The following is a 26,387-nucleotide window of genomic DNA, read 5'->3' as shown; positions in this document are numbered from 1 at the left end:
GTCAGTTATGGTTTAAGGTTAAAGGATACGATATTTGTCACTACATTACGTTGGCATTGGTTGCAACGTACGTTCCTCTCGATGTTCTTCTTTTCTTTCTTCTTCTTTGGTTTTGATGAATCGAAACCCTTATCTTTGAGCTTTTACGATGGTAATTACATTATATCCAGGGTGAATTGTGAATCTGATTTTGTAACGCCATCTACGACTTGCTACAAAAGGTGTCATAAAGGTGTCATTGATATTCAGGTGAAGGTAGGTAGGTATGTGCTAGATGCTCCTCAATGCTATTTTTTGTGTCAAGCTCAATCTCAAAGTGAATGCTATAATGCGTGTAGCTTAGTTTGAATCGAAGTTGAGATAAAATCTCCAAGTGTGTGGGCTTTTGAATTTAGAATCCTCACCATTGTGATTGGCAAGAAAATACTCCGCAGGTAATGACCAAACACAAGTATCCCAGATCAGAACATGGTATCATGCGTTCCTCGAAGGCTTGTTGGCACATCAAAACGGGCACAGCTTGAGCTGGCCTGCAACAGAGCTGTTTGTCTTTACCGTCTAAAGCATTACGGTCCAGGTAATGTTATTCTTGGACAATCAATGAACGAATTTTCTTTACGATAGTTTGCAGCTCTTAGTGTTCTTGCAGAAATTCTGGAACATGGCGTGCGACAATATCCCGAACTCAGCATTGGTAGGTATGCTCTTTGTCACCACATTAGTTGCTTTTGCATCTCTCATGCGTGAGAGGCTCTTGAAGCTCACCACATGATACATGAGAGAAATAGCAAGCAAGACACATAGAACTCAGCATTGGTAGGTATGCTCTTTGTCAACACATTAGTTGCTTTTGCATCTCTCATGGGTGAGAGGGTCTTGAAGCTCACCACATGATACATGAGAGAAATAGCAAGCAAGACACATAGCAAAACATGACCACCAATAGCCAGTAGAGTGGACAAATCAGAAAGTGGACACACACCTAAACTCACGTGTATCTAAAAGCCAATGGTCTATGCCTCCACTGGTGGACACTATGTCAGAAACCAAAAACATCTAGATAGTGTCCCCACTAGAAGCAAGCATCTGAAGTATGCTAGAAGCATGAGAGCAATAATTGATGCAATGTAACAGCTCATCACTCTTTGTCCCTGTAATCTTTTTAATGCCAAGTATTTATCAACTCAAATACTAACCTTTAAACCTGAAGCCAACCATATAAAAGAAATGGCTATATATAAAACAAATTTCTCCAAATTCTAGACTATACATTTTCTGCTTTTAAAGCCACGTAGAGGGCATTGAGATATGTAGCGTTGGAAAAGCCCAGCGCTCAAAGAATCTGCATCAGTCGAAGCTTTCAACTTGAAGATCCGATCAATTCTTTTTGACTCGCTTGATTTGGTTCTTTGTTTAGGCTGCCATTGACTACGTTAATGGAAATTTGGGGGCCGCAAAGGAAAACCTCACTGACATGCCACCACGTGCAGAAGAAGAGTTAGGCTCAGTACTTTCTGATACTTCCGCTATCAGAAAGTTGTTTATTTTTGTTTTTCCTTTCCTCAGGTCACGCTTCACAATCAAGCCCTGATGAATATGGAAGTTGATCCTACTGCAGGCTTCCGTAAACTTAATTTTTTGTTGCAGGTAGTCATTTTCATTCTTTTATGATTATTCTGACCACTCGCTATAGAATCCTCCATTTCCTTCAGAGACATTGGCTAATCTACTTCTGCTGTATTGTAAACCTTCCCATGGATTCTACGATCTTGCAGCTGATGTAATGGCAGAGCATGTGGAAGTTATCTTCAAGTATCCATCTCAGGTACGCTTGAAGCACATAAACTTCACAAGCATTAGTCTTTTTACATCTAATATTATGCAGGACCTCTACGACTTTATTAACTGCATCATTTTGACAAAGACGTCACCGGAGGTTATTCAATTATTGTTAGTTGCTATGTTGTTGAGCTAAGCTTGACTGTCGGACAGGATGCATATCAAAAGATGAATGAGCTGGCAAATCGTTATAGTGAAACCATGCGCAGGCTCACCAAACAAATCCAGGATTCTTGTCTTTCTCGCGATCAGGAGGGCCACAAGAAGGCTTTGGCAGAGTATGAAGACTCTCTTGAAGTAAGATGTTCGTAATGTTTTGTCTTTTGCTTTTCGAGCATCGGCTCTTCTATAGTATTATATACCTATCATCATGGCAATTACAAAGCTTTTCTGGCGATTACAATATATTCTTGTAATATATTGGTCTTTAGCAGAATGAGGTGGCCGAAGATTTGATGCGAAAGATTGAAGAAGAGGAAGAGAGAGCGCACTACGAGGTTTGCCATTTATATATAACTTAAGCGGCTACTAGTGGTTTTAATTCCGTGTTCCTTTTCTAGAATCCAGACAAGCAGGAATTGCATTTATGCATTGTAAACCTTGTGATCGGTACCCTCTACTGCGCAAAAAAAAACTTCGAGTTCGGTATTAGCCATATCATCAGAAGTCTGGAGCCTTATGGGAAAAAGCTGGAAGCAGACACGTAGTTTTATGCGAAGCGTTGCTTTCTTGCATTGGTCGATAGCCTTGTGATCGTGGTAAGCAACAAAAGACGAGGCACAGATTCATGAAATCTAATCTCAAGCTTGCGTGATACAGTTGAACGATGCGACATACGCCGACATAGACGACTTTCTTGATGCTGCGGACAGCCAAGGCAAGATTGTCTACACATCCGTGGAGAGTCCCCGCGGGGGCCAGAACTCCAACACGGTCTCCAGAGAAGCCAGGCTGCTCAAGAGGATGTTTCTGAAGATTAGAGAATGCGGTATGTCCGTCCATTCAGCTTGCTAGTTTCTAAGATAACTTCATTACAGGTAGGCATGGCTTGCAAGCCTTGGTGTTGCAAAAACTTCAAGTGGAACCTTTCGTCTAACCGCCACTCCTTCCGAGATTCGTCCATGCTCAGCTCCTTGCCACTGACCTTCCACTCGAACCCATGGACGAGACGAGCAAGTGTACGAAACCATGGCTACGCCAAGAGACAATCCGGGACAGATCCTTCGACCAGATCCAAAAGGCAGCAGCTCAAAGTTCTTCCCCTTGAAGCTGATCGAGCTCTCCGCAAATCTATCCGGCTTGAAGAGATTGGGAGACTCCCACAAGCTTGCATCTCGTGCAATTGACCATACGTTGACCAAAACTCGCGAGTTCTTGGGGATCTTGTAGCCGTTGACTAGGCAGTGTTGCGTTGAATGGCGAGAGAGTAGCAATGGCGCTGGCGGATGCAAGCGAAACACTTCGTTGACAACATTGTGGATGTAGCTAAGCTTGCAAAGATCGGCTTCCACCACCATCCGCTCACGGCCCACAATTGTGTCAATCTCTTTTTGGGCTTTGATCATACATGTTGGACTGTTCATGAGCTCTGAAAGTGCCCACTCGGTAGTGATGGCCGAAGTTTCAGTACCAGCAAGCATCATGCCCTTGCGAAGAGAAAATAAGGTTAGCATACCAAAGGAAATTAAACTTACCATGACCATTGCTTTCACGCATTGAACGTCAATTTCTCCTTGGTCTTCCAATGACAAAAGAACGTCAACAAAGTCACGCGCACGCTCTGATGACTTGAATTTAGACTTGTGCTCGTCCACGATCTCTTGCAAAAGCTGGTCCAGTTTCGTGTGAACCGAGATCATCTTTCGGATCGCGGGGCTGCCAAGCCACGGAAAGTAGTCGCCCAACACAAACGAGCCCATCAGCTGCATTACTTCTTCGATCAGCTCCAGAAATCCAGTGTGACATTCTCTCCCAAACGTGATCGAGCTCACAACATTGAGGTTGATGGAGAAAAGGAATTTCATGTTGATGGAGGCTTCCCGTTTTGACCATTATTGACTATAAAGTCAATGAGCTTCGACACTTGCGTGTGCCTCACCATTCTGGATTCCTCGAGCCTTTTTGCAGTGAAGAGTTCCACAGTGGTGACACAGTGGTGACCTTCCTCATCAATCTCCAATAGGGACCATAGCTGGTCCATGCCAAGTCCTTATCATTGTAGAACATGTACTTGGCTAAAGATATCTTTAGCAAAGGCAAGATCTTGAGTGCACAGAACTTCTCTTGCAGCATCTGGGGAAGAGACCACAAGCGTTGGAGCAAACCCAAACCAGAGCAACATGACGGGGCCATATCTACTTGAGTGATCCGAGAGAGATTTGTGAGGAAGAACACCCAGCAAATGCAAGTGACCCAGAAGCGGCACTCTAGGCGGGCCTGGAGGAAGGCTTCGATCAACAATTTTCGTTAGAATCCTCCACAGAAGACCGAAAGACAGTGTAAGCAAGAACAGAGCTATAATACTTGCCATGGGTAATTTTACACACCAGTGTGTGCAATCTACTTATAGTAAGAGATAGCTTCCTCCTGCACGATTTTACAATTGACATCTTTGTATTTATGCAAGAAAGTCAATAGAGGGTCTGCCTCCATGCATTTCTTATCACAAATAGTGTTTGTCCTAATACTTTTCAGTCAGTCGATCTTTGTCACTACATTACGTTGGCTTTGTTTGCAACATACGTTCCTCTCGATGTTCTTCGTTTCTTTCTTCTTCTTTGGTTTTGATGAAGCGAAACCCTTATCTTTGAGCTTTTACGGACAGATCGCTGAGGGTCGGATTGGAATTACATCATATCCGGGGTGGATTGTGAATCTGATTTTGTAACGCCATCTACGACTTGCTACCAAAGGTGCCATTGATATTCAGGTGAAGGTAAGTAGGTATGTGCTAGATGCTCCTCAATGCTATCTTTTGTGTCAAGCCTCCTTGGAAAAACTGTAGACCGAACTTATAATCACAAATTGCTTGCCAAAACTCAATCTCAAAGTGAATGCTATAATGCGTGTAGCTTAGTTCAAATCGAAGTTGAGATAAAATCTCCAAGTGTGTGGGCTTTTTAATTTAGAATCCTCACCATTGTGATTGGAAAGAAAATACTCCGCAGGTAATGACCAAACACAAGTATCCCAGATCAGAACATGGTATCATGCGTTTCTCGAAGGCTTGTTGGCACATCAAAACTGGCACAGCTTGAGCTGGATTAGAACAGAGCTGTTTGTCTTTACCGTCTAAAGCATTACGGTCCAGGTAATGTTATTCTTGGACAATCAATGAACGAATTTTCCTTACGTTAGTTTGCAGCTCTTAGTGTTCTTGCAGAAATTCTGGAACATGGAGTGCGACAGTATCCCGAACTCAGCATTGGTAGGTATGCTCTTGGTCACCACATTAGTTGCTTTTGCATATATTCTAGACTATACATTTTCTGTTTGTAAAGCCACGTAGAGGGCATTGAGCTATGTAGCGTTGGAAACAGCCCAGCGCTCAAAGAATCTGCATCAGTTGAAGCTTTCAACTTGAAGGTCCGATCAAAATTCTTTTTGACTCACTTGATTTAGTTCTTTGTTTAGGCTGCCATTGACTACGTCAATGGAAATTTAGAGGCCGCAAAAGAAAACCTCACTGACATGCCACCACGTGCAGAAGAAGAGTTAGACTCAGTACTTTCTGATACTTCCGCTATCAGAAAGTTGTTTATTTTTGTTTTTCCTTTCCTCAGGTCACGCTTCACAATCAAGCCCTGATGAATATGGAAGTTTCAGGCTTCCGTAAACTTAATTTTTTGTTGCAGGTAGATATTTTTATTCTTTTATGATTATTCTGACCACTCGCTATAGAATCCTCCATTTCCTTCAGAGACATTGGCTAATCTACTTCTGCTGTATTGTAAACCTTCCCATGGATTCTACGACCTTGCTGCTGATGTAATGGCAGAGCATGCGGAAGTTATCTTCAAGTATCCATCTCAGTTACGCTTGAAGCACATAAAATTCACAAGCATTAGTCTTTTTACTTTTAATATTATGCAGGACCTCTACGACTTTTAACTGCATCATTTTCACCGGAAGTTATTCAATTATTGTTAGTTGTGATGTTGTTGAGATAAGCTTGACTATCGGACAGGATGCATATCAAAAGATGAATGAGCTGGCAAATCGTTAGTGAAACCATGCGCAGGCTCACCAAACAAATCCAGGATTCTTGTCTTTCTCACGATGGCAGAGTATGAAGACTCTCTTGAGGTAAGATGTTCGTAATGTTTTGTCTTTTGTTTTTCTAGCATCGGCTCTTCTATGGTATTATATACCTATCATCATGGCAATTGCAAAGCTTTTCTGGGACAAAGAAAATTACGTGCAAGTAGAGCGTATTTTCCACCAGTCAGCAGACTTGTGTTCGGATCATCCTGTTTGGCGACTGAATGTCGCACACACTTTCTTTATGCAGGTGAGCTAATCGTATTTGCTATCTATGCTCATTGTGCATCTAACAGGATAATCGCTACAAAGAAGCAATCCATTACTATGAACCGATTGTAAAGAAAGCGGGAGATGACATTCTCAGTGTCACAGCAATTGTGCTCGTGAATCTCTGCATTTCATACATTATGACCAGCCAGGTAACGACAAAGATTGTATCCTTTAACCTTAAACTATCAACTTATAAGTGACTGAAAAATAGTTTGCAATGAGAAGAATAAACACTATTTGAGATAAGAAATTCATAGAGTCAATAGAATTCATAAATTCTATTGACTTCCTTGAAAAACTACAAAGATGTTACCATCATAAAATCGTGCAGGAGGAAGCTATCTCTTACTACATAAGCTTGCACACACTGGTGTGTAAATTTATCCATGGCAAGTTTTGTAGCTCTGTTCTTGCTTACACTGTCTTTTGGTCTTCTATGGAGGATTCTAACGAAAATTGTTGATCGAAGCCTTCCTCCAGGCCCGCCTAGAGTGCCGCTTCTGGGTCACTTGCATTTGCTGGGTGTTCTTCCTCACAAATCTCTCTCGGATCTCTCACGTAGATATGGCCCCGTCATGTTGCTCTGGTTTGGTTTTGCTCCAACGCTTGTGGTCTCTTCCCCAGATGCTGCAAGAGAAGTTCTGTGCACTCAAGATCTTGCCTTTGCTTCAAGGCCAAAGATATCTGTAGCCAAGTACGTGTTCTACAATAGTAAGGACTTGGGATGGACAACCTATGGTCCCTATTGGAGATTGATGAGGAAGGTCACCACTGTGGAACTCTTCACTGCAAAAAGGCTCGAGGAATCCAGAATGGTGAGGCACACGCAAGTTTCGAAGCTCATTGACTTTATAGTCAATAATGGTCAAAACGGGAAAGCCTCAATCAACATGAAAGTCCTTTTGTCCATCCTCAACCTCAATGTTGTGAGCTCGATCACGTTTGGGAGAGAATTTCACGCTGGCTCCGTGGAGGTGATCGAAGAAGTAATGCGGCTGATGGGCTCGTTTGTGTTGGGCGACTGCTTTCCATTCCTCTCGTGGCTTGGCAGCCCCGTGATCCGAAAGATGATCTCGGCTCACACGAAACTGGACCAGCTTTTGCAAGAGATCGTGGACGAGCACAAGTCTAAATTCAAGTCATCAGAGCGTGCGGGTGACTTTGTTGACGTGCTTTTGTCATTGGAAGACCAAGGAGAAATTGACGTTCAATGCGTGAAAGCAATGATCATGGTAAGTTTAATTTCCTTTGGTTATGCTAACCTTATTTTCTCTTCGCAAGGACATGATCCTTGCTGGTACTGAAACTTCGGCCATCACTACCGAGTGGGCACTTTCAGAGCTCATGAACAGTCCAACATGTATGATCAAAGCCCAAAAAGAGATTGACACGATTGTGGGCCGTGAGCGGATGGTGGTGGAAGCCGATCTTTGCAAGCTTAGCTACATCCACAATGTTGTCAACGAAGTGTTCCGCTTGCATCCGCCAGCGCCATTGCTACTCCCTCACCATTCAACGCAAGACTGCCTAGTCAACGGCTACAAGATCCCCAAGAACTCGCGAGTTTTGGTCAACGTATGGTCAATTGCACGAGATCCAAGCTTGTGGGAGTCTCCCAATCTCTTCAAGCCGGATAGATTTGCGGAGAGCTCGATCAGCTTCAAGGGGAAGAACTTTGAGCTGCTGCCTTTTGGATCTGGTCGAAGGATCTGTCCCGGATTGTCTCTTGGCGTAGCCATGGTTTCGTACACTCTTGCTCGCCTCGTCCATGGGTTCGAGTGGAAGGTCAGTGGCAAGGAGCTGAGCATGGACGAGATCTCGGAAGGAGTGGCGGTGAGACGAAAGGTTCCACTTGAAGTTTTTGCAACACCAAGGCTTGCAAGCCATGCCTACCTGTAATGAAGTTATCTTAGAAACTAGCAAGCTTAATGGACGGACATACCTCATTCTCTAATCTTCAGAAACATCCTCTTGAGCAGCCTGGCTTCTCTGGAGACCGTGTTGGAGTTCTGGCCCTCGCCGGGACTCTCCACGGATGTGTAGACAGTCTTGCCTTGGCTGTCCGCAGCATCAAGAAAGTCGTCTATGTCGGCGTATGTCGCATCCTTCAACTGCATCACGCAAACTTGAGATTAGATTTCATGAATCCGTGCCTCGTCTTTTGTTGCTTACCACGATCATCTGTTTCGCAAGGCTATCAACCAATGCAAGAAAGCAACGCTTTGCATAAAACCACGTGTCTGCTTCCAGCTTTTTCCCATAAGGCTCCAGACTTCTGATGATACGGCTAATACCGAACTCGAAGTTTTGTTTTGCGCAGTAGAGGGTACCGATAACAAGGTTTACAATGCATACATGCAATTCCTGCGGCCTCCATCTCCAGGAAGCATTCCAGGCCTACCAGCCCCGTGTGGCTCGAGGCAAACATTGCCGACATGAAGGTCAGTTGATCCGCTGGATTCTAGAAAAGGAACACGGAATTAAAACCACTCCTTAAGTTATATCTAAATGGCAAACCTCGTAGTGCGCTCTCTCTTCCTCTTTTTCAATCTTTCGCATCAAATCTTCGGCCTCTTCATTCTGCTAAAGACCAATATATTACAATTTCGTCGTACTATTTGGGAGCCAAAGGAGATGCTTACGGTTTGATGGCGAACATCCACAGCTGCCTGGCGAGATCTCCGCAGCAGTGACGGGTTTCAATTCGTGACATCACTCTCACAGGGTGTTCTGGTCTCTCGGAGACTTCTTTCTTCGACAAGGAGAGGCTGGGTGCTGGGCGTATGTCTACTTGCTCTTAGACGAGGAGTGAAGTGCGGCTATGGCAGCGAAGCGTGTTTCTCTCAGAGAGGATTTGGATGCCTCGGTAGAACGGAAAACGTGTTGATATGGCGTCGCCTCTTGTTCCTGGCAAGGAACTGTGGGCGAGTATGAACTTCTCTTGGCAAGGAGCGCTTCTAGATGATGGGTATGGCGAGAAATGGCAGATGCTTATCGAGAGCAACATACATGGTGAATGGCGAGCAAAGGGAGCCGAGGAGCTTGGAGAGCCCAACAGCAGGAAAATTTCAAATCGCCAATGACCGGCACCAATGACCAGCGAAGACCTACGGCGATGAACGTGAGACGACTATGACAACTGATCGATTACCAGCAATGACCACAAGGACAAAAGTTTATAAACACGACTGCGAGACCACAAGGCCATCATCAGCCTGCCTAGGTACATGAAATTTTCCCCATCAAGACCGGCTAATGTCTCATCAAGTTGCATCACCACCTTGCTCATATCATCATCCTGCCTTTGCTGTTACGAAACGATTGGGGCATAGCAATGTGGCTCTCTCACGGCCCTCTTACTCACATCACCGAAAGGGGACAGGTGGCAGAACAGGATGATCGTATGCAAAACACGACCCAGTACAACTAAAATGTTCCCGGTGGATCACTTTGCGGTGCCTTCCGGTTCTCTGGGGTGCCAACCCCATATTAAACTTGGGAACAAGGCACAGAATCTTCCTTGTCCTCACTGGCTACTCCTCATCATGCACCAAGAGGCCAGGTGTTCTTGCGAATGGAATCGGAATGACGTGATCGAAGGATGCCTCTCTAGGGCACACACCATCAGCACGGGAGTCCCAATCGCAAGCATTCACCAGTTGGACTATGATGGTGGTGCGTTGCTAGGAACCCCCACGCCTCCCAGCTACCAACAATGGAGGGGCCGGCAGCTTTACCACGGGAGTCCCAATCGCAAGCATTCACCAGTTGGACTATGATGGTGGTGCGTTGCTAGGAACCCCCACGCCTCCCAGCTACCAACAATGGAGGAGGCCGGCAGCTTTACCACGCGACAACCAAACAGCCAACGGCCCCAGACGATCATCATCAGCAATGCTCATACCATCAATCCCACCAAGTCTCGACAGCATGGGAAAGACACCACTACAGATCCCAATACGCTGAAGAAGACCTGGAACACCAACGGCTGCATTCCGAGAGTGCAGTGTGTCGCCCAAGTGTTGGATCTTCTGACCCCCACGAGATTCGAGTTTCGAGTGAGCCGAGATCATCTTTCGGATCACGGGGCTGCCAAGCCACGAGAGGAATGGAAAGCAGTCGCCCTACACAAACAAGCCCATCAGCTGCATTACTTCTTCCATCAGCTCCACAGAGCCAGTGTGACATTCTCTCCCAAACGTGATCAAGCTCACAACATTGAGGTTGAGGATGGAGAAAAGGAATCTCATGTCGATTGAGCTTTCCCGTTTTGACCATTATTGACTATAAAGTCCATGAGCTTCGAAACTTGCGTGTGCCTCACCATTCTGGATTCCTCGAGCCTTTTTGCAGTGAAGAGTTCCACAGTGGTGACCTTCCTCATCAATCTCCAATAGGGACCATAGCTGGTCCAGCCCAAGTCCTTACTTAAAGCAAAGGCAAGATCTTGAGTGCACAGAACTTCTCTTGCAGCATCTGGGGAAGAGACCACAAGCGTTGGAGCAAAACCAAACCAGAGCAACATGACGGGGCCATATCTACTTGAGAGATCCGAGAGAGATTTGTGAGGAAGAACACCCAGCAAATGCAAGTGACCCAGAAGCGGCACTCTAGGCGGGCCTGGAGGAAGGCTTCGATCAACAATTTTCGTTAGAATCCTCCGAAAGACAGTGTAAGCAAGAACAGAGCTATAATACTTGCCATGGGTAATTTTACACACCAGTGTGTAGTAAGAGATAGCTTCCTCCTGCACGATTTTACAATTGACATCTTTGTATTTATGCAAGGAAGTCAATAGCGGGTCTGCCTCCATGCATTTCTTATCACAAATAGAGATGGCATTGGTTGCAACATACGTTCTTCTCTATGTTTTTCTTCTTCTTCTTCTGGTTATGAGTGGTTTCATGTATATCCGTTTCAGCTTGTGTTGATCTTGGGGCTCAAGCAACCCCTGGTTTTGATGGATCGAAACCCTTATCTTTGAGCTTTTAGACAGATCGGACTCACTCAAGGTCGGATTGGAATTACATCATATCCAGGGTAATCTGGGGACCACCGTGATTTTGTAACACCATCTCCGACTTGCTACCGAAGGTGTCATTGGTATTCAGGAGAAGGTGAGTAGGTATGTGCAAGATGCTCCTCCGAATCTTCTGTATATCAATGCTACTTTTTGTGTTAAGCCTTATTCATGTGGCTGTAACATGACCTGTAGACCAAACTTATAATCACAAACTGCTTGCCATAGGAAATTCAATCTCAAAGTGAATCCTACTATGCATGTAGCTTAGTTCAAATCGAAGTTGAGATAAATCTTCTAAGTGTGTGGGCTTTTTAATTTACAATCCTCACCATTGTGATTGGAAAGAAAATGCTCCACGGGTAATGACCAAACACAAGTATCCCAGATCAGAACATGGTATCATGCGTTCCTCGAAGGATTGTTGGCACATCAAAACTGGTACAGCTTGAGCTGACCTGCAACAGAGCTGTTTGTCTTTACCGTCTAAAGCATTACGGTCCAGGTAATGTTATTCTTGGACAATCAATGAACGAATTTTCCTTACGTTAGTTTGCAGCTCTTAGTGTTCTTGCAGAAATTCTGGAACATGGAGTGCGATAGTATCCCGAGCTCAGCATTGGTAGGTATGCTCTTTGTCACCACATTAGTTGCTTTTGCATATATTCTAGACTATGCATTTTCTGTTTGTAAAGCCACGTAGAGGGCATTGAGCTATGTAGTGTTGGAAACAGCCCAGCGCTCAAAGAATCTGTATTAGTCGCTTTCAACTTGAAGGTCCGATCAAAATTCTTTTTGACTCACTTGATTTAGTTCTTTGTTTAGGCTGCCATTGACTACGTCAATGGAAATTTAGAGGCCGCAAAGGAAAACCTCACTGACATGCCACCACGTGTAGAAGAAGAGTTAGACTCGGTACATTCTGATCCTTTCGCTAAGTTGTTTATTTTTGTTTTTTCTTTCCTCAGGATCAAGCCCTGATGAATATGGAAGTTGATCCTACTGCAGGCTTCCGTAAACTTAATTTTTTGTTGCAGGTAGATATTTTTATTCTTTTATGATTATTCTGACCACTCGCTATAGAATCCTCCATTTCCTTCAGAGACATTGGCTAATCTACTTCTGCTGTATTGTAAACCTTCCCATGGATTCTACGACCTTGCTGCTGATGTAATGGCAGAGCATGCGGAAGTTATCTTCAAGTATCTATTGAAGCACATAAACTTCACAAGCATTAGTCTTTTTACATCAAATATTATGCAGGACCTCTACGACTTTATTAACTGCATCATTTTGACAAAGACGTCACCGGAGGTTGTTCAATTATTGTTAGTTGTGATGTTGTTGAGCTAAGCTTGACTATCGGACAGGATACATATCAAAAGATGAATGAGCTGGCAAATCGTTATAGTGAAACCATGCGCAGGCTCACCAAACAAATCCAGGATTCTTGTCTTTCTCGCGATCAGGAGGGCCACAAGAAGGCTTTGGCAGAGTATGAAGACTCTCTTGAGGTAAGATGTTCGTAATGTTTTGTCTTTTGCTTTTCGAGCATCGGCTCTTCTATAGTATTATATACCTATCATCATGGCAATTGCAAAGCTTTTCTGGGACAAAGAAAATTACGTGCAAGTAGAGCGTATTTTCCACCAGTCAGCAGACTTGTGTTCGGATCATCCTGTTTGGCGACTGAATGTCGCACACACTTTTTCAAGATTGAAAAAGAGGAAGAGAGAGCGCACTACAAGGTTTGCCATTTACATATAACTTAAGCGGCTACTAGTGGTTTTAATTCCGTGTTCCTTTTCTAGAATCCAGACAAGCAGGAATTGCATTTATGCATTGTAAACCTTGTGATCGGTACCCTCTACTGCGAAAACAAATCTTCGAGTTCGGTATTAGCCGTATTATCAGAAGTCTGGAGCCTTATGGGAAAAAGCTGGAAGCAGACACGTGGTTTTATGCAAAGCGTTGCTTTCTTGCATTGGTCGATAGCCTTGCGAAACAGATGATCGTAGTAAGCAACAAAAGACGGGATTCATGAAATCTAATCTCGAGCTTGCGTGATGCAGTTGAAGAATGCGACATACGCCGACATAGACGACTTTCTTGATGCTGCGGACAGCCAAGGCAAGACTGTCTACACATCCGTGGAGAGTCCCGGCGAGGGCCACAACTCCAACACGGTCTCCAGAGAAGCCAGGCTGCTCAAGAGGATGTTTCTGAAGATTAGAGAATGAGGTATGTCCGTCCATTCAGCTTGCTAGTTTCTAAGATAACTTCATTACAGGTAGGCATGGCTTGCAAGCCTTGGTGTTGCAAAAACTTCAAGTGGAACCTTTCGTCTCACCGCCACTCCTTCCGAGATCTCGTCCATGCTCAGCTCCTTGCCACTGACCTTCCACTCGAACCCATGGACGAGGCGAGCAAGAGTGTACGAAACCATGGCTACGCCAAGAGACAATCCGGGACAGATCCTTCGACCAGATCCAAAAGGCAGAAGCTCAAAGTTCTTCCCCTTGAAGCTGATCGAGCTCTCCGCAAATCTATCCGGGTTGAAGAGATTGGGAGACTCCCACAAGCTTGGATCTCGTGCAATTGACCATACGTTGACCAAAACTCGCGAGTTCTTGGGGATCTTGTAGCCGTTGACTAGGCAGTCTTGCGTTGAATGGTGAGGGAGTAGCATTGGCGCTGGCGGATGCAAGCGGAACACTTCGTTGACAACATTGTGGATGTAGCTAAGCTTGCAAAGATCGGCTTCCACCACCATCCACTCACGGCCCACAATTGTGTCAATCTCTTTTTGGGCTTTGATCATACATGTTGGACTGTTCATGAGCTCTGAAAGTGCCCACTCGGTAGTGATGGCCGAAGTTTCAGTACCAGCAATGATCATGTCCTTGCGAAGAGAAAATAAGGTTAGCATACCAAAGGAAATTAAACTTACCATGATCATTGCTTTGACGCATTGAACGTCAATTTCTCCTTGGTCTTCCAATGACAAAAGGACGTCAACAAAGTCACGCGCACGCTCTGATGACTTGAATTTAGACTTGTGCTCGTCCACGATCTCTTGCAAAAGCTGGTCCAGTTTCGTGTGAGCCGAGATCATCTTTCGGATCACGGGGCTGCCAAGCCACGAGAGGAATGGAAAGCAGTCGCCCAACACAAACGAGTCCATCAGCCGCATTACTTCTTCGATCAGCTCCACAGAGCCAGCGTGAAATTCTCTCCCCAACGTGATCGAGCTCACAACATTGAGGTTGAGGATGGACAAAAGGAATTTCATGTTGATTGAGGCTTTCCCGTTTTGACCATTATTGACTATAAAGTCAATGAGCTTCGAAACTTGCGTGTGCCTCACCATTCTGGATTCCTCGAGCCTTTTTGCAGTGAAGAGTTCCACAGTGGTGATCTTCCTCATCAATCTCCAATAGGGACCATAGCTGGTCCATCCCAAGTCCTTACCATTGTAGAACATGTACTTGGTTATAGATATGTTTGGCCTTGAAGCAAAGGCAAGATCTTGAGTGCACAGAACTTCTCTTGCAGCATCTGGGGAAGAGACCACAAGCGTTGGAGCAAAACCAAACCAGAGCAACATGACGGGGCCATATCTACTTGAGAGATCCGAGAGAGATTTGTGAGGAAGAACACCCAGCAAATGCAAGTGACCCAGAAGCGGCACTCTAGGCGGGCCTGGAGGAAGGCTTCGATCAACAATTTTCGTTAGAATCCTCCATAGAAGACCAAAAGACAGTGTAAGCAAGAACAGAGCTACAATACTTGCCATGGATAATTTTACACACCAGTGTGTGCAATCTACTTATAGTAAGAGATAGCTTCCTCCTGCACGATTTTACGATTGACATCTTTGTATTTATGCAAGGAAGTCAACAAAGGGTCTCCCTCATGCATTTCTTATCTGTTCATTCTTCTCGTCCTCAAATACTTTTCACTAGGATACGATCTTTGTCACTACGTTACGTTGGCTTTGGTTGCAACATACGTTCCTCTCGATGTTCTTCGTTTCTTTCTTCTTCTTTGGTTTTGATGAATCGAAACCCTTATCTTTGAGCTTTTACGGACAGATCGCTGAGGGTCGGATTGGAATTACATCATATCCGGGGTGGATTGTGAATCTGATTTTGTAACGCCATCTACGACTTGCTACCAAAGGTGTCATTGATATTCAGGTGAAGGTAAGTAGGTATGTGCTAGATGCTCCTCAATGCTATTTTTTGTGTCAAGCCTCCTTGGAAAAACTGTAGACCGAACTTATAATCACAAATTGCAAAGTGAATGCTATAATGCGTGTAGCTTAGTTCAAATCGAAGTTGAGATAAAATCTCCAAGTGTGTGGGCTTTTTAATTTAGAATCCTCACCATTGTGATTGGAAAGAAAATACTCCGCAGGTAATGACCAAACACAAGTATCCCAGATCAGAACATGGTATCATGCGTTTCTCGAAGGCTTGATGGCACATCAAAACTGGCACAGCTTGAGCTGGATTAGAACAGAGCTGTTTGTCTTTACCGTCTAAAGCTTTACGGTCCAGGTAATGTTATTCTTGGACAATCAATGAACGAATTTTCCTTACGTTAGTTTGCAGCTCTTAGTGTTCTTGCAGAAATTCTGGAACATGGAGTGCGACAGTATCCCGAACTCAGCATTGGTAGGTATGCTCTTTGTCACCACATTAGTTGCTTTTGCATATAGTCTTGCGTGTGCCTCACCATTCTGGATTCCTCGAGCCTTTTTGCAGTGAAGAGTTCCACAGTGGTGACCTTCCTCATCAATCTCCAATAGGGACCATAGCTGGTCCATGCCAAGTCCTTGTAGAACATGTACTTGGCTAAAGATATGTTTGGCCTTGAAGCAAAGGCAAGATCTTGAGTGCACAGAACTTCTCTTGCAGCATCTGGGGAAGAGACCACAAGCGTTGGAGCAAACCCAAACCAGAGCAACATGACGGGGCCATATCTACTTGAGAGATCCGAGAGAGATTTGTGAGGAAGAACACCCAGCAAATGCAAGTGACCCAGAAGCGGCACTCTAGGCGGGCCTGGAGGAAGGCTTCGATCAACAATTTTCGTTAGAATCCTCCATAGAAGACCGAAAGAGAGTGTAAGCAAGGACAGAGCTACAATACTTGCCATGGGTAATTTTATACACCAGTGTATGCAATCTACTTATAGTAAGAGATAGCTTCCTCCTGCACGATTTTACAATTGACATCTTTGTATTTATGCAAGGAAGTCAATAGAGGGTCTGCCTCCATGCATTTCTTATCACAAATAGAGCTGGCATTGGTTGCAACATACGTTTCTTCTCTATGTTTTTCTTCTTCTTCTGGTTATGAGTGGTTTCATGTATATCCGTTTCAGCTTGTGTTGATCTTGGGGCTCAAGCAACCCCTGGTTTTGATGGATCGAAACCCTTATCTTTGAGCTTTTACGGACAGATCGGACTCACTCAGGGTCGGACTGGAATTACATCATATCAGGGTAATCTGGGGACCACCGTGATTTTGTAACACCACTACGACTTGCTACCAAAGGTGTCATTGATATTCAGGAGAAGGTGAGTAGGTATGTGCAAGATGCTCCTCCGAATCTTCTGTATATCAATGCTACTTTTTGTGTTAAGCCTTAGTCATGTGGCTGTAACATGACCTGTAGACCAAACTTATAATCACAAATTGCTTGCCATAGGAAATTCAATCTCAAAGGGAATCCTACTATGCATGTAGCTTAGTTCAAATCGAAGTTAAGATAAATCCTCTAAGTGTGTGGGCTTTGAATTTACAATCCTCACCATTGTGATTGGAAAGAAAATGCTCCGCGGGTAATGACCAAACACAAGTATCCCAGATCAGAACATGGTATCATGCGTTCCTCGAAGGCTTGTTGGCACATCAAAACTGGCACAGCTTGAGTTCGCTTGGTTCTTGTGAAACTTCCAGAAAACACATTTGGGCCGGCTATAGTTTTCAATCCTCCAAGAGAGCCTTGTAAATGGAGCTCGGGAAAGCTAATTCCAAGCCAAACATGGTGTATTAGCGTCCTTTGTGGGACAATTTCTCAATGTCACGCAACCTGTGGGTGACAAGAACCCATTCACATAGAACACCTGGAATTGGCTCTCCAAGCACCATGGATGTGAGTTTTGCTTCTTCTGCCACTAGGGCAGTGACAATATGAAAAATACTACATTTTTAAATATAATCTTTGTTTGACTATGAAGTAAATCAATGACAGCCTCCAATACTGGTATCTGAAGGTATTTTGTACACAAAGAAGCTTGTTATAATAAGGCACGGGCACAGACTAGAAGAAAATTGGATTTCAAACCAGCTTAAGTTGCGATCGTTTCAACAGTTCTTCCACTCCATCGTGGGACCTTTGCTTGTATCCTCCAAAAATTGAGAGCTTCCAACTTTAAAGAGGGTAACATGTCACCATAGTTTTTTCAGTGACGACCGGTAGCTCGATCTCCACAATTATTCTGCTACAAAAACTGAAGAGATATATCGCAGTTCATGATTCTTACAACTAAGGTATGTTAGTGTTCTTTCCATTCTTACCATTGAGGGAAAAACTTTGTAGATCGATGCTCCATCCATTGATCATCAATGGCGCTCCTTTCTTTTGGTGGAGAATCGTTCTAAAGCAGTGCTCGTGTTTGTGGAGGAGATGTTTAGAAAAAAAAGAAGATGGAACGCACGCATTTTTCTACGAATTTTCTGTCGGCACTGACTGTGACCAAAAGCGCCGGCCTTGTCTTCAATACAATGTGCCACGTATGATGCCAGCAGGGATTAGGGCTTGCCTCGTCGGTGCGCCAGCTAGGATATATCTGCCACGCAAGCGCCTATGTCATTGAAAGGGCTTTGAAGGGTCTTGTTTTTCTGTGCTTCGTGGGAGGAGAGTTCTAGGCGGCTCAGCGTTGCGCGCTAGGTTTTCTAGGGATTGATTGGATCGGGAGCTGCGCCAGGGCGTGCCGCGGGCCGAGAGGTATGATCTTTTCTTTGGCACATTGACGCGCATTGATCGAGACGAGGATTTCTTGGCCAGATTTGGGAGGAATTTCGGATTCCAATGGCCGATGCGGAGAACTCGGATGCCGTCGTCGCACCGGCGCTCGAGAAGGACGAGGAGGTGAGATTCGCTGGATTCGTTCGCGTTTCCGTGCCGATCTGACGATTTTCTTCCACTGGAAACAGGAAACTACCGCTCTCAAGAGCAAGGTGACCGAGCTAGAGAAATTGCTGGCCGGCAAGGAAGAATTGGAGAAGGAACTAGAGACTGCCAAGGAGAAGGCTGGCGTTTTGTTTGAGTCGCTCGAGGATGCCAAGAAGAATCTCGAGGATGCCAGCAAGAGAAGCGATGCTGCTGAATCCAAGCTCGCGGAATTGTTATCGTCGATGGAGAAGCACACATTGACCAAGGAGAAACTGGAGAAGGAAGTCGCCGATGCGCAGAGCCTCGTGAAGGAGCTAGAAGAACAGTTGAAAGGATCGCAACTTAAGCTGGAAACCAGCGACAAGAATGCATCCATCGCCCTCCAGTCATCCAAAGAAGCTGCCGCTGCCCTCCAAGCACAAGTGGATGAGCTCACAGAAAAACTCCAACTTTCCAGTGATGCTGTCGCGGACTTGAAGAAGAACGAGGAATCGGCTGCCTTGGCTGCCAAGGAGACGGAAGGAAAGTTGCGGGCTTTGCAGCAAGATATGGAGAAGCTACAAGCGGACAAAGCTGCCGAGGTAAAAGCTGGCGAGGAAAAAGTCCAAGAGCTTTCCAGTCAGGTGGCAATCCTTACGGAAAAGGTTGAGAAAGCCGAGGCTGAAGTAGAAGCAAGCAAGTCCGCCGAGGCGTCACTCAATGGTCAGCTGGAGGCTTTGTCCAAAGCCAAGGGTGAGCTTGAGAAGCTGCTAGTGGACGCGGAGTCACGATCGAAAGACGAAGCTGAAAGTCACAAAGTGGAGATCGAATCTGCTCGGGCTTCAATGGCTGAGCTGGAGGCTGAGGTGTCTGCTCTCAAAGCCTCGGTGAATGATCTCGAGAAGAATGCGAAGGATTCTCTCGAGGAGGTTGAAACGTATAAGAAGAACGTTTCGGTCCAAGAGGAACAGGCTAAGGAGTGGATGGAAAAAGCGAAAGATGTTGAGCGACTTCTTCAAGAAGCTCGGGCGAGAGGAGATGTTGCTGAAGAAAGCAGCAAGTCATGGCAGGCCGAATGCGAAAACTTGAAAGAAAAGGTGGCAGCCGCTTCCAAATTTGAGGCGATCTTGAAGGAAACAGAAGCTCAACTACAGCTTCTTCAACAGACGGCAGCTGACGCCGAGAGCAAGATCACGGCATTGGAGTCCAAGTTGCGCTCCGCAGAGGAATCTGCCGCAGGCCACGAAGGTGATGCCCAAAAGCATCTGATGACGGTGGCGGAACTTAGCGAGAGCCTGACAAGTATCGAAGCCATTGCCGCTGCTTCTGAAGAAAAGCTTAAGTCGAGCGAGCTTGTGATTAGTGGCTTGCGGAGTGATTTGGAAGAGGCAAAGTCAACAGCAGAGAAACACGTGGCGACTGCAGCTGGGATTCAGGCAAAGCACGACGATCTTCAAAAGGAACTCCATGAGAAGCTGAGCCTGGCCGACGAGAAATACCAAAACTACGAGCGAAGCTTGGAAGAGTCCTCGGCAACGACCTCGCAGTTAAAAGAGTCTCTCCTGGCTCTTCAAAGTCAAGCTAACGAAGCCGCAGAATTGACTACAAAACTGCAAGCGGAGCTTCAAGATTCCAAGGACAGGGAAGCGAAGCTCGCTGAGCAGCTCGAAGCGTCCAGAGCAGCAGGTGAAAAGCAAGAGGCAGATTATAAAGCGGCATTGAATGAGCTTCAAGAATCGCTAACGAGACAGACGGAGGAGGCGTCCTCTAGACACGAAGCTCTTGCGCGAGATTTGAGCTCCGGCGTGGAAAGAGAGAAGGAACTTGAGCAGAAGCTCCGGACGGCGGAGGAGACGTCTGCGATTCACGAGAAGTCCAGCAACGAGTATAGCCAGAATTCTGCGCAGCTCGAGGACAAGCTGCGTGAAATCCAAGCAGAACTTTCCACTCACGCGGCAAAGGCTTCCGAGCTCGAAGGAGTTGTGGAGAGCTCTCGTCAAATGCATGTGACACTCCAAGGGAGCGTCGAAGCTGCCGAGAGCAAATCGGCGCATTATGAAGAGCTCGCCAACGTCTCCAACAAGAAGGTTGCGGAGCTGGAAGAGGAGATGTCGAGTTTACATTCGAAACTGGCATCTCTAGAGAAGGTTTTGGCGAGTCAGGAAGAAACTCTGAAGGCGGCTGTTGACACCGAGGCGGAGCTACGTCAACAGCTCAAGCTCGCAGAAGAAACTTCAGCAATGCACGAGGCAACAGCAGGCGAACGAGAAAAGGTGGCCTCGGAAAGAGAGCAGGAGCTCTCGGCTGTGAACTCCAAGCTGACAGCTTTGAAAGAGACCTTGGCTGGCCAAGAGGAGACTCTCAAGTCGGCTTTCCAAGCCGAGGCAGAACTGCGAGGCAAGCTTTCGAGCGCAGAAGAAGCTACGGCAAAGCATCAGGCTGACGCAGGGGAGAGCCAGAGAGCCGCAGCGGAGAAGATCGCCGCTCTCGAGAGTACCATCGAGAAGCTGGCGGAGAAGCTGGCTAATACGGAGGAAGTGCTCGAGGCCACCAAACGAGAGGCTGCGAGATCCAAAGACGCCGAAAGTAAGAAGGTGCAAGAGCTCGAGAAGGAAGCCGAGGCTATGGCATCAAACTTTCAAGCAGAGCTCGCGAAGGTCCAAGGTGTGGCGAGCTCTCTGGAGGAAAAACTGGACGAAGCAGCTCGACTCATTTCTGAGCAGGAGAAGACGATCTCGCGAATGCAGGAGAGCGAGGCCCAGCAGCGAGATGGCTACGCATCGGAGACCAAGTCGCTCCTCGCCAAGCTAAGCGCGATGAGCGAAGAGTTTTCCAAGGAAAAGCAGCTGCTGGATAATGAGGTAACTCTTGCTTGGTCTTCTTCTTTCCTTCTAATACTTTGTGATGAACACCAGATATCTAGTATCAAAGGCGAGAGAGAGGATCTTCGTAAGAAGCTGAGTGAGATCCACGTAAATGGAGCGTTTGCCAAGAAGTTGGAAACTCGTCCAGCGGAGCCAGCCGTTGAAGAAGTCGAGGTAAGGAACCACACTTGTACAGTTTTCTCTCCTTCTTCCTCGCTTGCTGCTAAGACATGGATTTTCATCTTCGTCACAGATGAGAAGTATCTCCAGAGATTTCGATACCGGAGCTCTCAAGGCAATGCCGAGGAGGAGGAAAGGAGCGGCTCCTTCCGCAGGAGTTGTGGAGGAGGAGACGAGCAGTGGCGAGGACAAAGTGGTGGGAAAGCAGGGCAAGGCTTCCTCCGGGTTCCTTGGAGCAACCATTGTCGCGGTTTCTGTGAGCTCCTTCGTCGTCGGCTTACTGGTGGACAGGAAACTATTTTGAGAGAGAGGAAAAAGAAAAAGTATATATTTTTTCTTATCTTTGCGGCTTTTCATATCCTAAATTATTTGACATACAGATTGAAATATAATTCTATGTAGGCTTCTACTCATCAAACAAATGAAAACTCTCTGGAAACCCTGGGATCCAACTATAAATTTTCTTTTGACAAAAATTTCCATGAATCAGCAAGCTTGTATTTCTGGCAGGTCTGCCAGAAATCCCTCAATATCAAGAAACACATCGTTGAATTCTTGAGGTTGCCCCCAGCAATTGGTTTGCACATCTCCACCTTGAACCCCACCAACAAACTCCTGACTAACTTGATCAGCAAACACTCCATCGCCAAGCTCACTAGTTTGAGCAAACAGTTCTTGCTCACAATCACCAACAAACTCCTGACTAACTTGATCAGCAAACACTCCATCGCCAAGCTCGCTAGTTTGAGCAAATACTTCTTGCACACAATCACCAACAGGCCCTTGACCCAAGCCTAGAAGCTCCCAATAACTGTTTTGATCAAAACCCTCGTGAGAGAGAGGTTGGGCACAATCACCAACACCATGACTTTGCTCCCAATACATAGTTTGATCAAAACCCGCAACACAATCACCCATAACTTGAGATGATTCGCCTACAAATTCTTCCTGGACGACTGGAGCGATCTTGTCTCCCCCATGGCTCTTTAAAGTCTTATTTCCACCAGTGGGCGATAGCGATACGTCCCTTACCTTGCCACCTTGTGTCCATTTTCCCTTGCACGACCTACAAATATAGCGCGGCTGGTCGCGCTTGCCAGTACTCTTCTCGTTGTTGTAGTAATCGAACCGCGTGTTGTAAGATTGGCACCTTGGGCACTGGTACACGTTGTCCGGAAGGTCGTGGTGCTCCCACACGCCGTACAAGTTTTGATCCCTCACCTCTTGGGCCGTGAGCTTGCAAGCCCTCTCGCTTCTCAGTCGACGCTTCTTTGTCGGCACCATGATACCATCGTCTTCTCTACTTCTCTTGCTTGCTCTCGCCATAGCTCGTACGATCCTAAAGGACTTGACCTTATTTATTTATATATGCACTAAAGTAAAGGCTGGGTTAGCTTAAACAGCGTAGATTCCCACTATTAAGGTAAGAATATCAGTCGAAAGATGGATGGATATGCGGCATCCACATCGCAGCGGGCAAGAAGAAAAGAGTCTGTCGAGAAGCCAGGTATGCGCAAGTATTCTCAGCACAATGTATGGCAAATGGTTTAGAAAAATGGTGTAAATACAATCAAGGCGCTAAAGGTTGATGATGGAAAACTGGTGAAGCTCAAGATCTATCTATAGGCATTTCCATCCACGCTGTCCAGAGCGACGAGCTGTGGCTGTGACACAGATGCCTTTGTCAGCACCTTGTTGAAGATGGAAGTGCCGTGTTTGACAGGCGTTCATTCCTCCGACTATGATCCAGGCCTACACTGAAAAAACGGCGAGCCACGCATTGTATCCAAGCATCAAACTGTTCCATGACACAGTCGAAAAATCCAGCCTGTCGAACACTCCACGAGCGTCCACACTCGGCACGGGCTCGGCACACATGCGAATCAAAACCGCTCGGATTTTCACCGACTCAAACTTGATCACGCGTTTCTTCTCAGTCGCATCATCCAGTACGCTATCTTCTTCGGTTGCCAGGAGGGAGCAGGCCTTCAACGCAGCCACAATCGTTCGAGGATGGCTGACAGTAAATGGTTCTCATGCGTGAAAACAAATGGAGAGCGGAGCGCACGGGCTTGGTTCTCGAGTGGAGCTGTTTCCATTCATGGAACGATCCGGGGTTTTCTCACCTTTGTGGCTGCGTTGAAAGCTTGCGCTAGTTTGGATAGGCAAACTTGTCAAACTCCGTGCTTTAGAAGATGGCATGGCTATCGCTTTGGAACTCTTCTTTCGGATGGAGCTGAAAGGAGTCACGAGTGCTCATCCTCTCAACATGGTGACTTGTGAGGCAAACTCTTATTCCTGGTCTCCAGGAAATGATCGAAGACTCGTCTGGCGGAGCCAAACATAGAAGAACTTGACGAGGTAAGAAACACTTCTTAGTTTTCTCCTCTTGAGAAATGGATTTCCCTTGTTGTCACAGATCTACAGAGATTGTGATACTAGGGTTCTCAAGGCGGCTTCTCACGGAGGAGGCAACCACTGTCGCTTCACTTTTAGATATTCTATGTTTTGTGCTTTTAATTACATGTACTTGCCAACATTTATGAGGAATTTCGGGAACTCAAGATTATGTTATGCTAGAATATACTCAAACCACAAACCAAAATATTGCTTAGAGGTGGATATATTCTAAGTATATGCTCTCTAGATCCATATTCTCCCAAATGACCTAAAAAACATGAGCAAGGTGGTGGTACAGAATATGCCGCGGTATCAGACATTAGTCTTCGCTTGCCGAAATTCCTCTCAGATTGCCTAATTTACTTTTGGATAAAGTTCAAAATCGGAGAACTAGAATGGATCACCAAAGATTTCTTACAGTTAGAAGGAAGCAGAGAAGCTCCGGTCCTTGCCCTCAGGCTGACCAGGTAGAAGATTTGATGTGCCTGGCAAATGCTGGCGTGTGCTCCAGCAATCCATCTAGCATGGTGATGCTTGAGAACAGGCGGCAGAAATGCTTGACGACGAGGGTGTTCTAGTCAGTCCTACAAACCAGTCATGAAGAATCCTGGGGTGAGAAATTTGGTCCTCCCTCACATCAGATGCCCATGTTCAGCAAAAACTCCTAATTTGTATATTTTTAAATGTGTGTGCAATATTTAGTTTGCTTAATAATATTATTATTTCTATTTATTGGTTTGCTTAGTGGTAGTGAATATACTTAGAATATACTTGGATACTCTGGGATATTCTACTATCTAACGGTTGTTATTCATTTAAATTAATCATGTATTTATAATTTATAAACATTCCTAAACACTTTCTAGCATATTTTAGTTTATTCTGAAAGTTGATATTTAATCTTGTGTTTATGAATTATAAACATGTTATAATCATAAAATTGATCAATATAATTAATGAATAGTAAGCACTATTATTAAGCAAACCAAGCTTTGCTGCATGCAATGCACAGCAAATTTTTAATCTAGTTGATCAAATGGAAGTTTATAATTTATAAACACAAGATTAATCTTATTATATATCAACCATTAAATAGTAGAATAAATTAGAATATAATAGAAACTGCTTAGGAAAGTTTATAATTTATAAATGTGTTTATAAATTATAAATTCAAGATTAAATATAAATTAATAACAACTGTTAAATGGTAGAATATCCCAGAAAATTCAAGTATATTCTAGATATATTCATTACCCCTACAAGTTTACTTGAGCAAACCAAAAATTCTGAAAAAATTGGCAACTATATATAAGAGCTTTTGACAAAAATTTCCATGAATCAGCAAGCTTGTATTTCTGGCAGGTCTGCCAAAAATCCCTCAATATCAAGAAACACATCATTGACTTCTTGAGGTTGGCCCCAGCAATTGGTTTGCACATCTCCACGTTGAACCCCACCAACAAACTCCTGACTAACTTGATCAGCAAACACTCCATCGCCAAGCTCGCTAGTTTGAGCAAACACTTCTTGCACACAATCACCAACAGGCCCTTGACCCAAGCCTGGCAGAAGCTCCCAATAACTGTTTTGATCAAAAGCCTCGTGAGAGAAAGGTTGGGCACAATCACCAACACCATAACCTTGCTCCCAATAAGTAGTTTGATCAAAACCCACAACACAATTACCCATAACTTGAGATAATTCGCCTACAAATTCTTCCTGGACGACTGGAGTGATCTTGTCTCCCCCATGGCTCTTTGAAGTTCTCTTATTTCCACCAGTGGGCGATAGCGATACGTTCCTTACCTTGCCACCTTGTGTCCATTTTCCCTTGCACGACCTACAAGCGTAGCGCGGCTGGTCGCGCTTGCCAGTACTCTTCTCGTTGTTGTAGTAATCGAACCGCGTGTTGTAAGATTGGCACCTTGGGCACTGGTACACGTTGTCCGGAAGGTCGTGGTGCTCCCACACGCCGTACAAGTTTTGATCCCTCACCTCTTGGGCCGTGAGCTTGCAAGCCCTCTCGCTTCTCAGTCGACGCTTCTTTGTCGGCACCATGATACCGTCGTCTTCTCTACTTCTCTTGCTTGCTCTCGCCATAGCTCGTACGATCCTAAAGGACTTGACCTTATTTATTTATATATGCACTAAAGTAAAGGCTGGGTTAGCTTAAACAGCATAGCTTCCCACTAATCCTGTGCGGTTTAAGGTAAGAATATCCGAAAGATGGATGGATATGCGGCATCCACATCGCAGCGGGCAAGAAGAAAAGAGTCTGTCGAGAAGCCAGGCATGCGCAAGTATTCTCATCACAATGTATGGCAAATGGTTTGGCTGTAAATACAATCAAGGCGCTAAAGGTTGATGATGGAAAACTGGTGAAG

At 45.2% G+C, this 26,387-nt stretch overlaps 5 protein-coding genes and 3 pseudogenes across 5 annotated transcripts; 4 read left to right on the top strand and 4 right to left on the bottom strand.

Annotated features, from left to right (window-relative positions):
- Positions 1 to 468: 468 nt before the first annotated feature.
- Positions 469 to 2,863, top strand: LOC9662568 (annotated as a pseudogene).
- Positions 2,831 to 4,369, bottom strand: LOC112341069 (annotated as a pseudogene).
- A 2,389-nt stretch (positions 4,370 to 6,758) lies between these two features.
- LOC9660422 (cytochrome P450 71A1) lies at positions 6,759 to 8,326 on the top strand. The gene is made up of 2 exons (XM_002986675.2): positions 6,759 to 7,604; positions 7,654 to 8,326. Exons 1-2 carry the CDS (start codon positions 6,759 to 6,761, stop codon positions 8,269 to 8,271), a joined length of 1,464 nt encoding a protein of 487 aa, XP_002986721.2. The 3' UTR covers positions 8,272 to 8,326.
- LOC9662566 (tetratricopeptide repeat protein 30A) lies at positions 8,151 to 9,661 on the bottom strand. Its single transcript, XM_002986620.2, has 5 exons — positions 9,524 to 9,661; positions 8,890 to 8,952; positions 8,545 to 8,769; positions 8,315 to 8,483; positions 8,151 to 8,265 (listed from the first exon to the last, which is right to left on the bottom strand). The coding sequence occupies exons 1-4, from the start codon at positions 9,659 to 9,661 to the stop codon at positions 8,316 to 8,318; spliced, it is 594 nt and encodes a 197-aa protein (XP_002986666.2). The 3' UTR covers positions 8,151 to 8,265; position 8,315.
- Positions 9,662 to 11,757: 2,096 nt separating this feature from the next.
- On the top strand, positions 11,758 to 14,357 carry LOC9660421 (annotated as a pseudogene).
- On the bottom strand, positions 13,622 to 15,188 carry LOC9662565 (cytochrome P450 71A1). Its single transcript, XM_002986619.2, has 2 exons — positions 14,343 to 15,188; positions 13,622 to 14,294 (listed from the first exon to the last, which is right to left on the bottom strand). The coding sequence occupies exons 1-2, from the start codon at positions 15,186 to 15,188 to the stop codon at positions 13,677 to 13,679; spliced, it is 1,464 nt and encodes a 487-aa protein (XP_002986665.2). The 3' UTR covers positions 13,622 to 13,676.
- An 899-nt stretch (positions 15,189 to 16,087) lies between these two features.
- LOC112341074 (cytochrome P450 71A6-like) lies at positions 16,088 to 16,555 on the bottom strand. Its single transcript, XM_024660543.1, has one exon. It carries the CDS (start codon positions 16,553 to 16,555, stop codon positions 16,088 to 16,090), a length of 468 nt encoding a protein of 155 aa, XP_024516311.1.
- Positions 16,556 to 18,278: 1,723 nt separating this feature from the next.
- LOC9660420 (early endosome antigen 1) lies at positions 18,279 to 22,019 on the top strand. Its single transcript, XM_002986673.2, has 5 exons — positions 18,279 to 18,412; positions 18,473 to 18,556; positions 18,622 to 21,420; positions 21,475 to 21,597; positions 21,677 to 22,019. The coding sequence occupies exons 2-5, from the start codon at positions 18,497 to 18,499 to the stop codon at positions 21,905 to 21,907; spliced, it is 3,213 nt and encodes a 1,070-aa protein (XP_002986719.1). The 5' UTR covers positions 18,279 to 18,412; positions 18,473 to 18,496; the 3' UTR covers positions 21,908 to 22,019.
- Positions 22,020 to 26,387: the final 4,368 nt, after the last annotated feature.

This window comes from Selaginella moellendorffii, unplaced genomic scaffold, assembly GCF_000143415.4.
Source record: "Selaginella moellendorffii unplaced genomic scaffold, v1.0 SELMOscaffold_75, whole genome shotgun sequence".
NCBI classification, from domain to species: Eukaryota; Viridiplantae; Streptophyta; class Lycopodiopsida; order Selaginellales; family Selaginellaceae; genus Selaginella; species Selaginella moellendorffii.
The sequence above is the reverse complement of the archived record's forward strand: the minus strand, read 5'-3'. Positions and strand labels throughout refer to the sequence as shown.

Excerpts from the sequence above, each read along its gene's own strand:
- LOC9660422 (XM_002986675.2), top strand. The coding sequence starts at position 6,759 with ATGGCAAGTTTTGTAGCTCTGTTCTTGCTTACACTGTCTTTTGGTCTT. Across the intron at positions 7,605-7,653 it reads GCGTGAAAGCAATGATCATG|GACATGATCCTTGCTGGTAC; the intron begins GTAAGTTTAATT and ends TCTCTTCGCAAG.
- LOC9662566 (XM_002986620.2), bottom strand. The coding sequence starts at position 9,661 with ATGAGCAAGGTGGTGATGCAACTTGATGAGACATTAGCCGGTCTTGAT. Across the intron at positions 8,953-9,523 it reads TGTCCTTGTGGTCATTGCTG|AATGAAGAGGCCGAAGATTT; the intron begins GTAATCGATCAG and ends GGTCTTTAGCAG. Across the intron at positions 8,484-8,544 it reads TTGCGAAACAGATGATCGTG|TTGAAGGATGCGACATACGC; the intron begins GTAAGCAACAAA and ends TGCGTGATGCAG.
- LOC9662565 (XM_002986619.2), bottom strand. The coding sequence starts at position 15,188 with ATGGCAAGTATTGTAGCTCTGTTCTTGCTTACACTGTCTTTTGGTCTT. Across the intron at positions 14,295-14,342 it reads GCGTCAAAGCAATGATCATG|GACATGATCATTGCTGGTAC; the intron begins GTAAGTTTAATT and ends TCTCTTCGCAAG.
- LOC112341074 (XM_024660543.1), bottom strand. The coding sequence starts at position 16,555 with ATGGCAAGTATTGTAGCTCTGTCCTTGCTTACACTCTCTTTCGGTCTT.
- LOC9660420 (XM_002986673.2), top strand. The coding sequence starts at position 18,497 with ATGGCCGATGCGGAGAACTCGGATGCCGTCGTCGCACCGGCGCTCGAG. Across the intron at positions 18,557-18,621 it reads CGCTCGAGAAGGACGAGGAG|GAAACTACCGCTCTCAAGAG; the intron begins GTGAGATTCGCT and ends CACTGGAAACAG. Across the intron at positions 21,598-21,676 it reads CAGCCGTTGAAGAAGTCGAG|ATGAGAAGTATCTCCAGAGA; the intron begins GTAAGGAACCAC and ends TCTTCGTCACAG.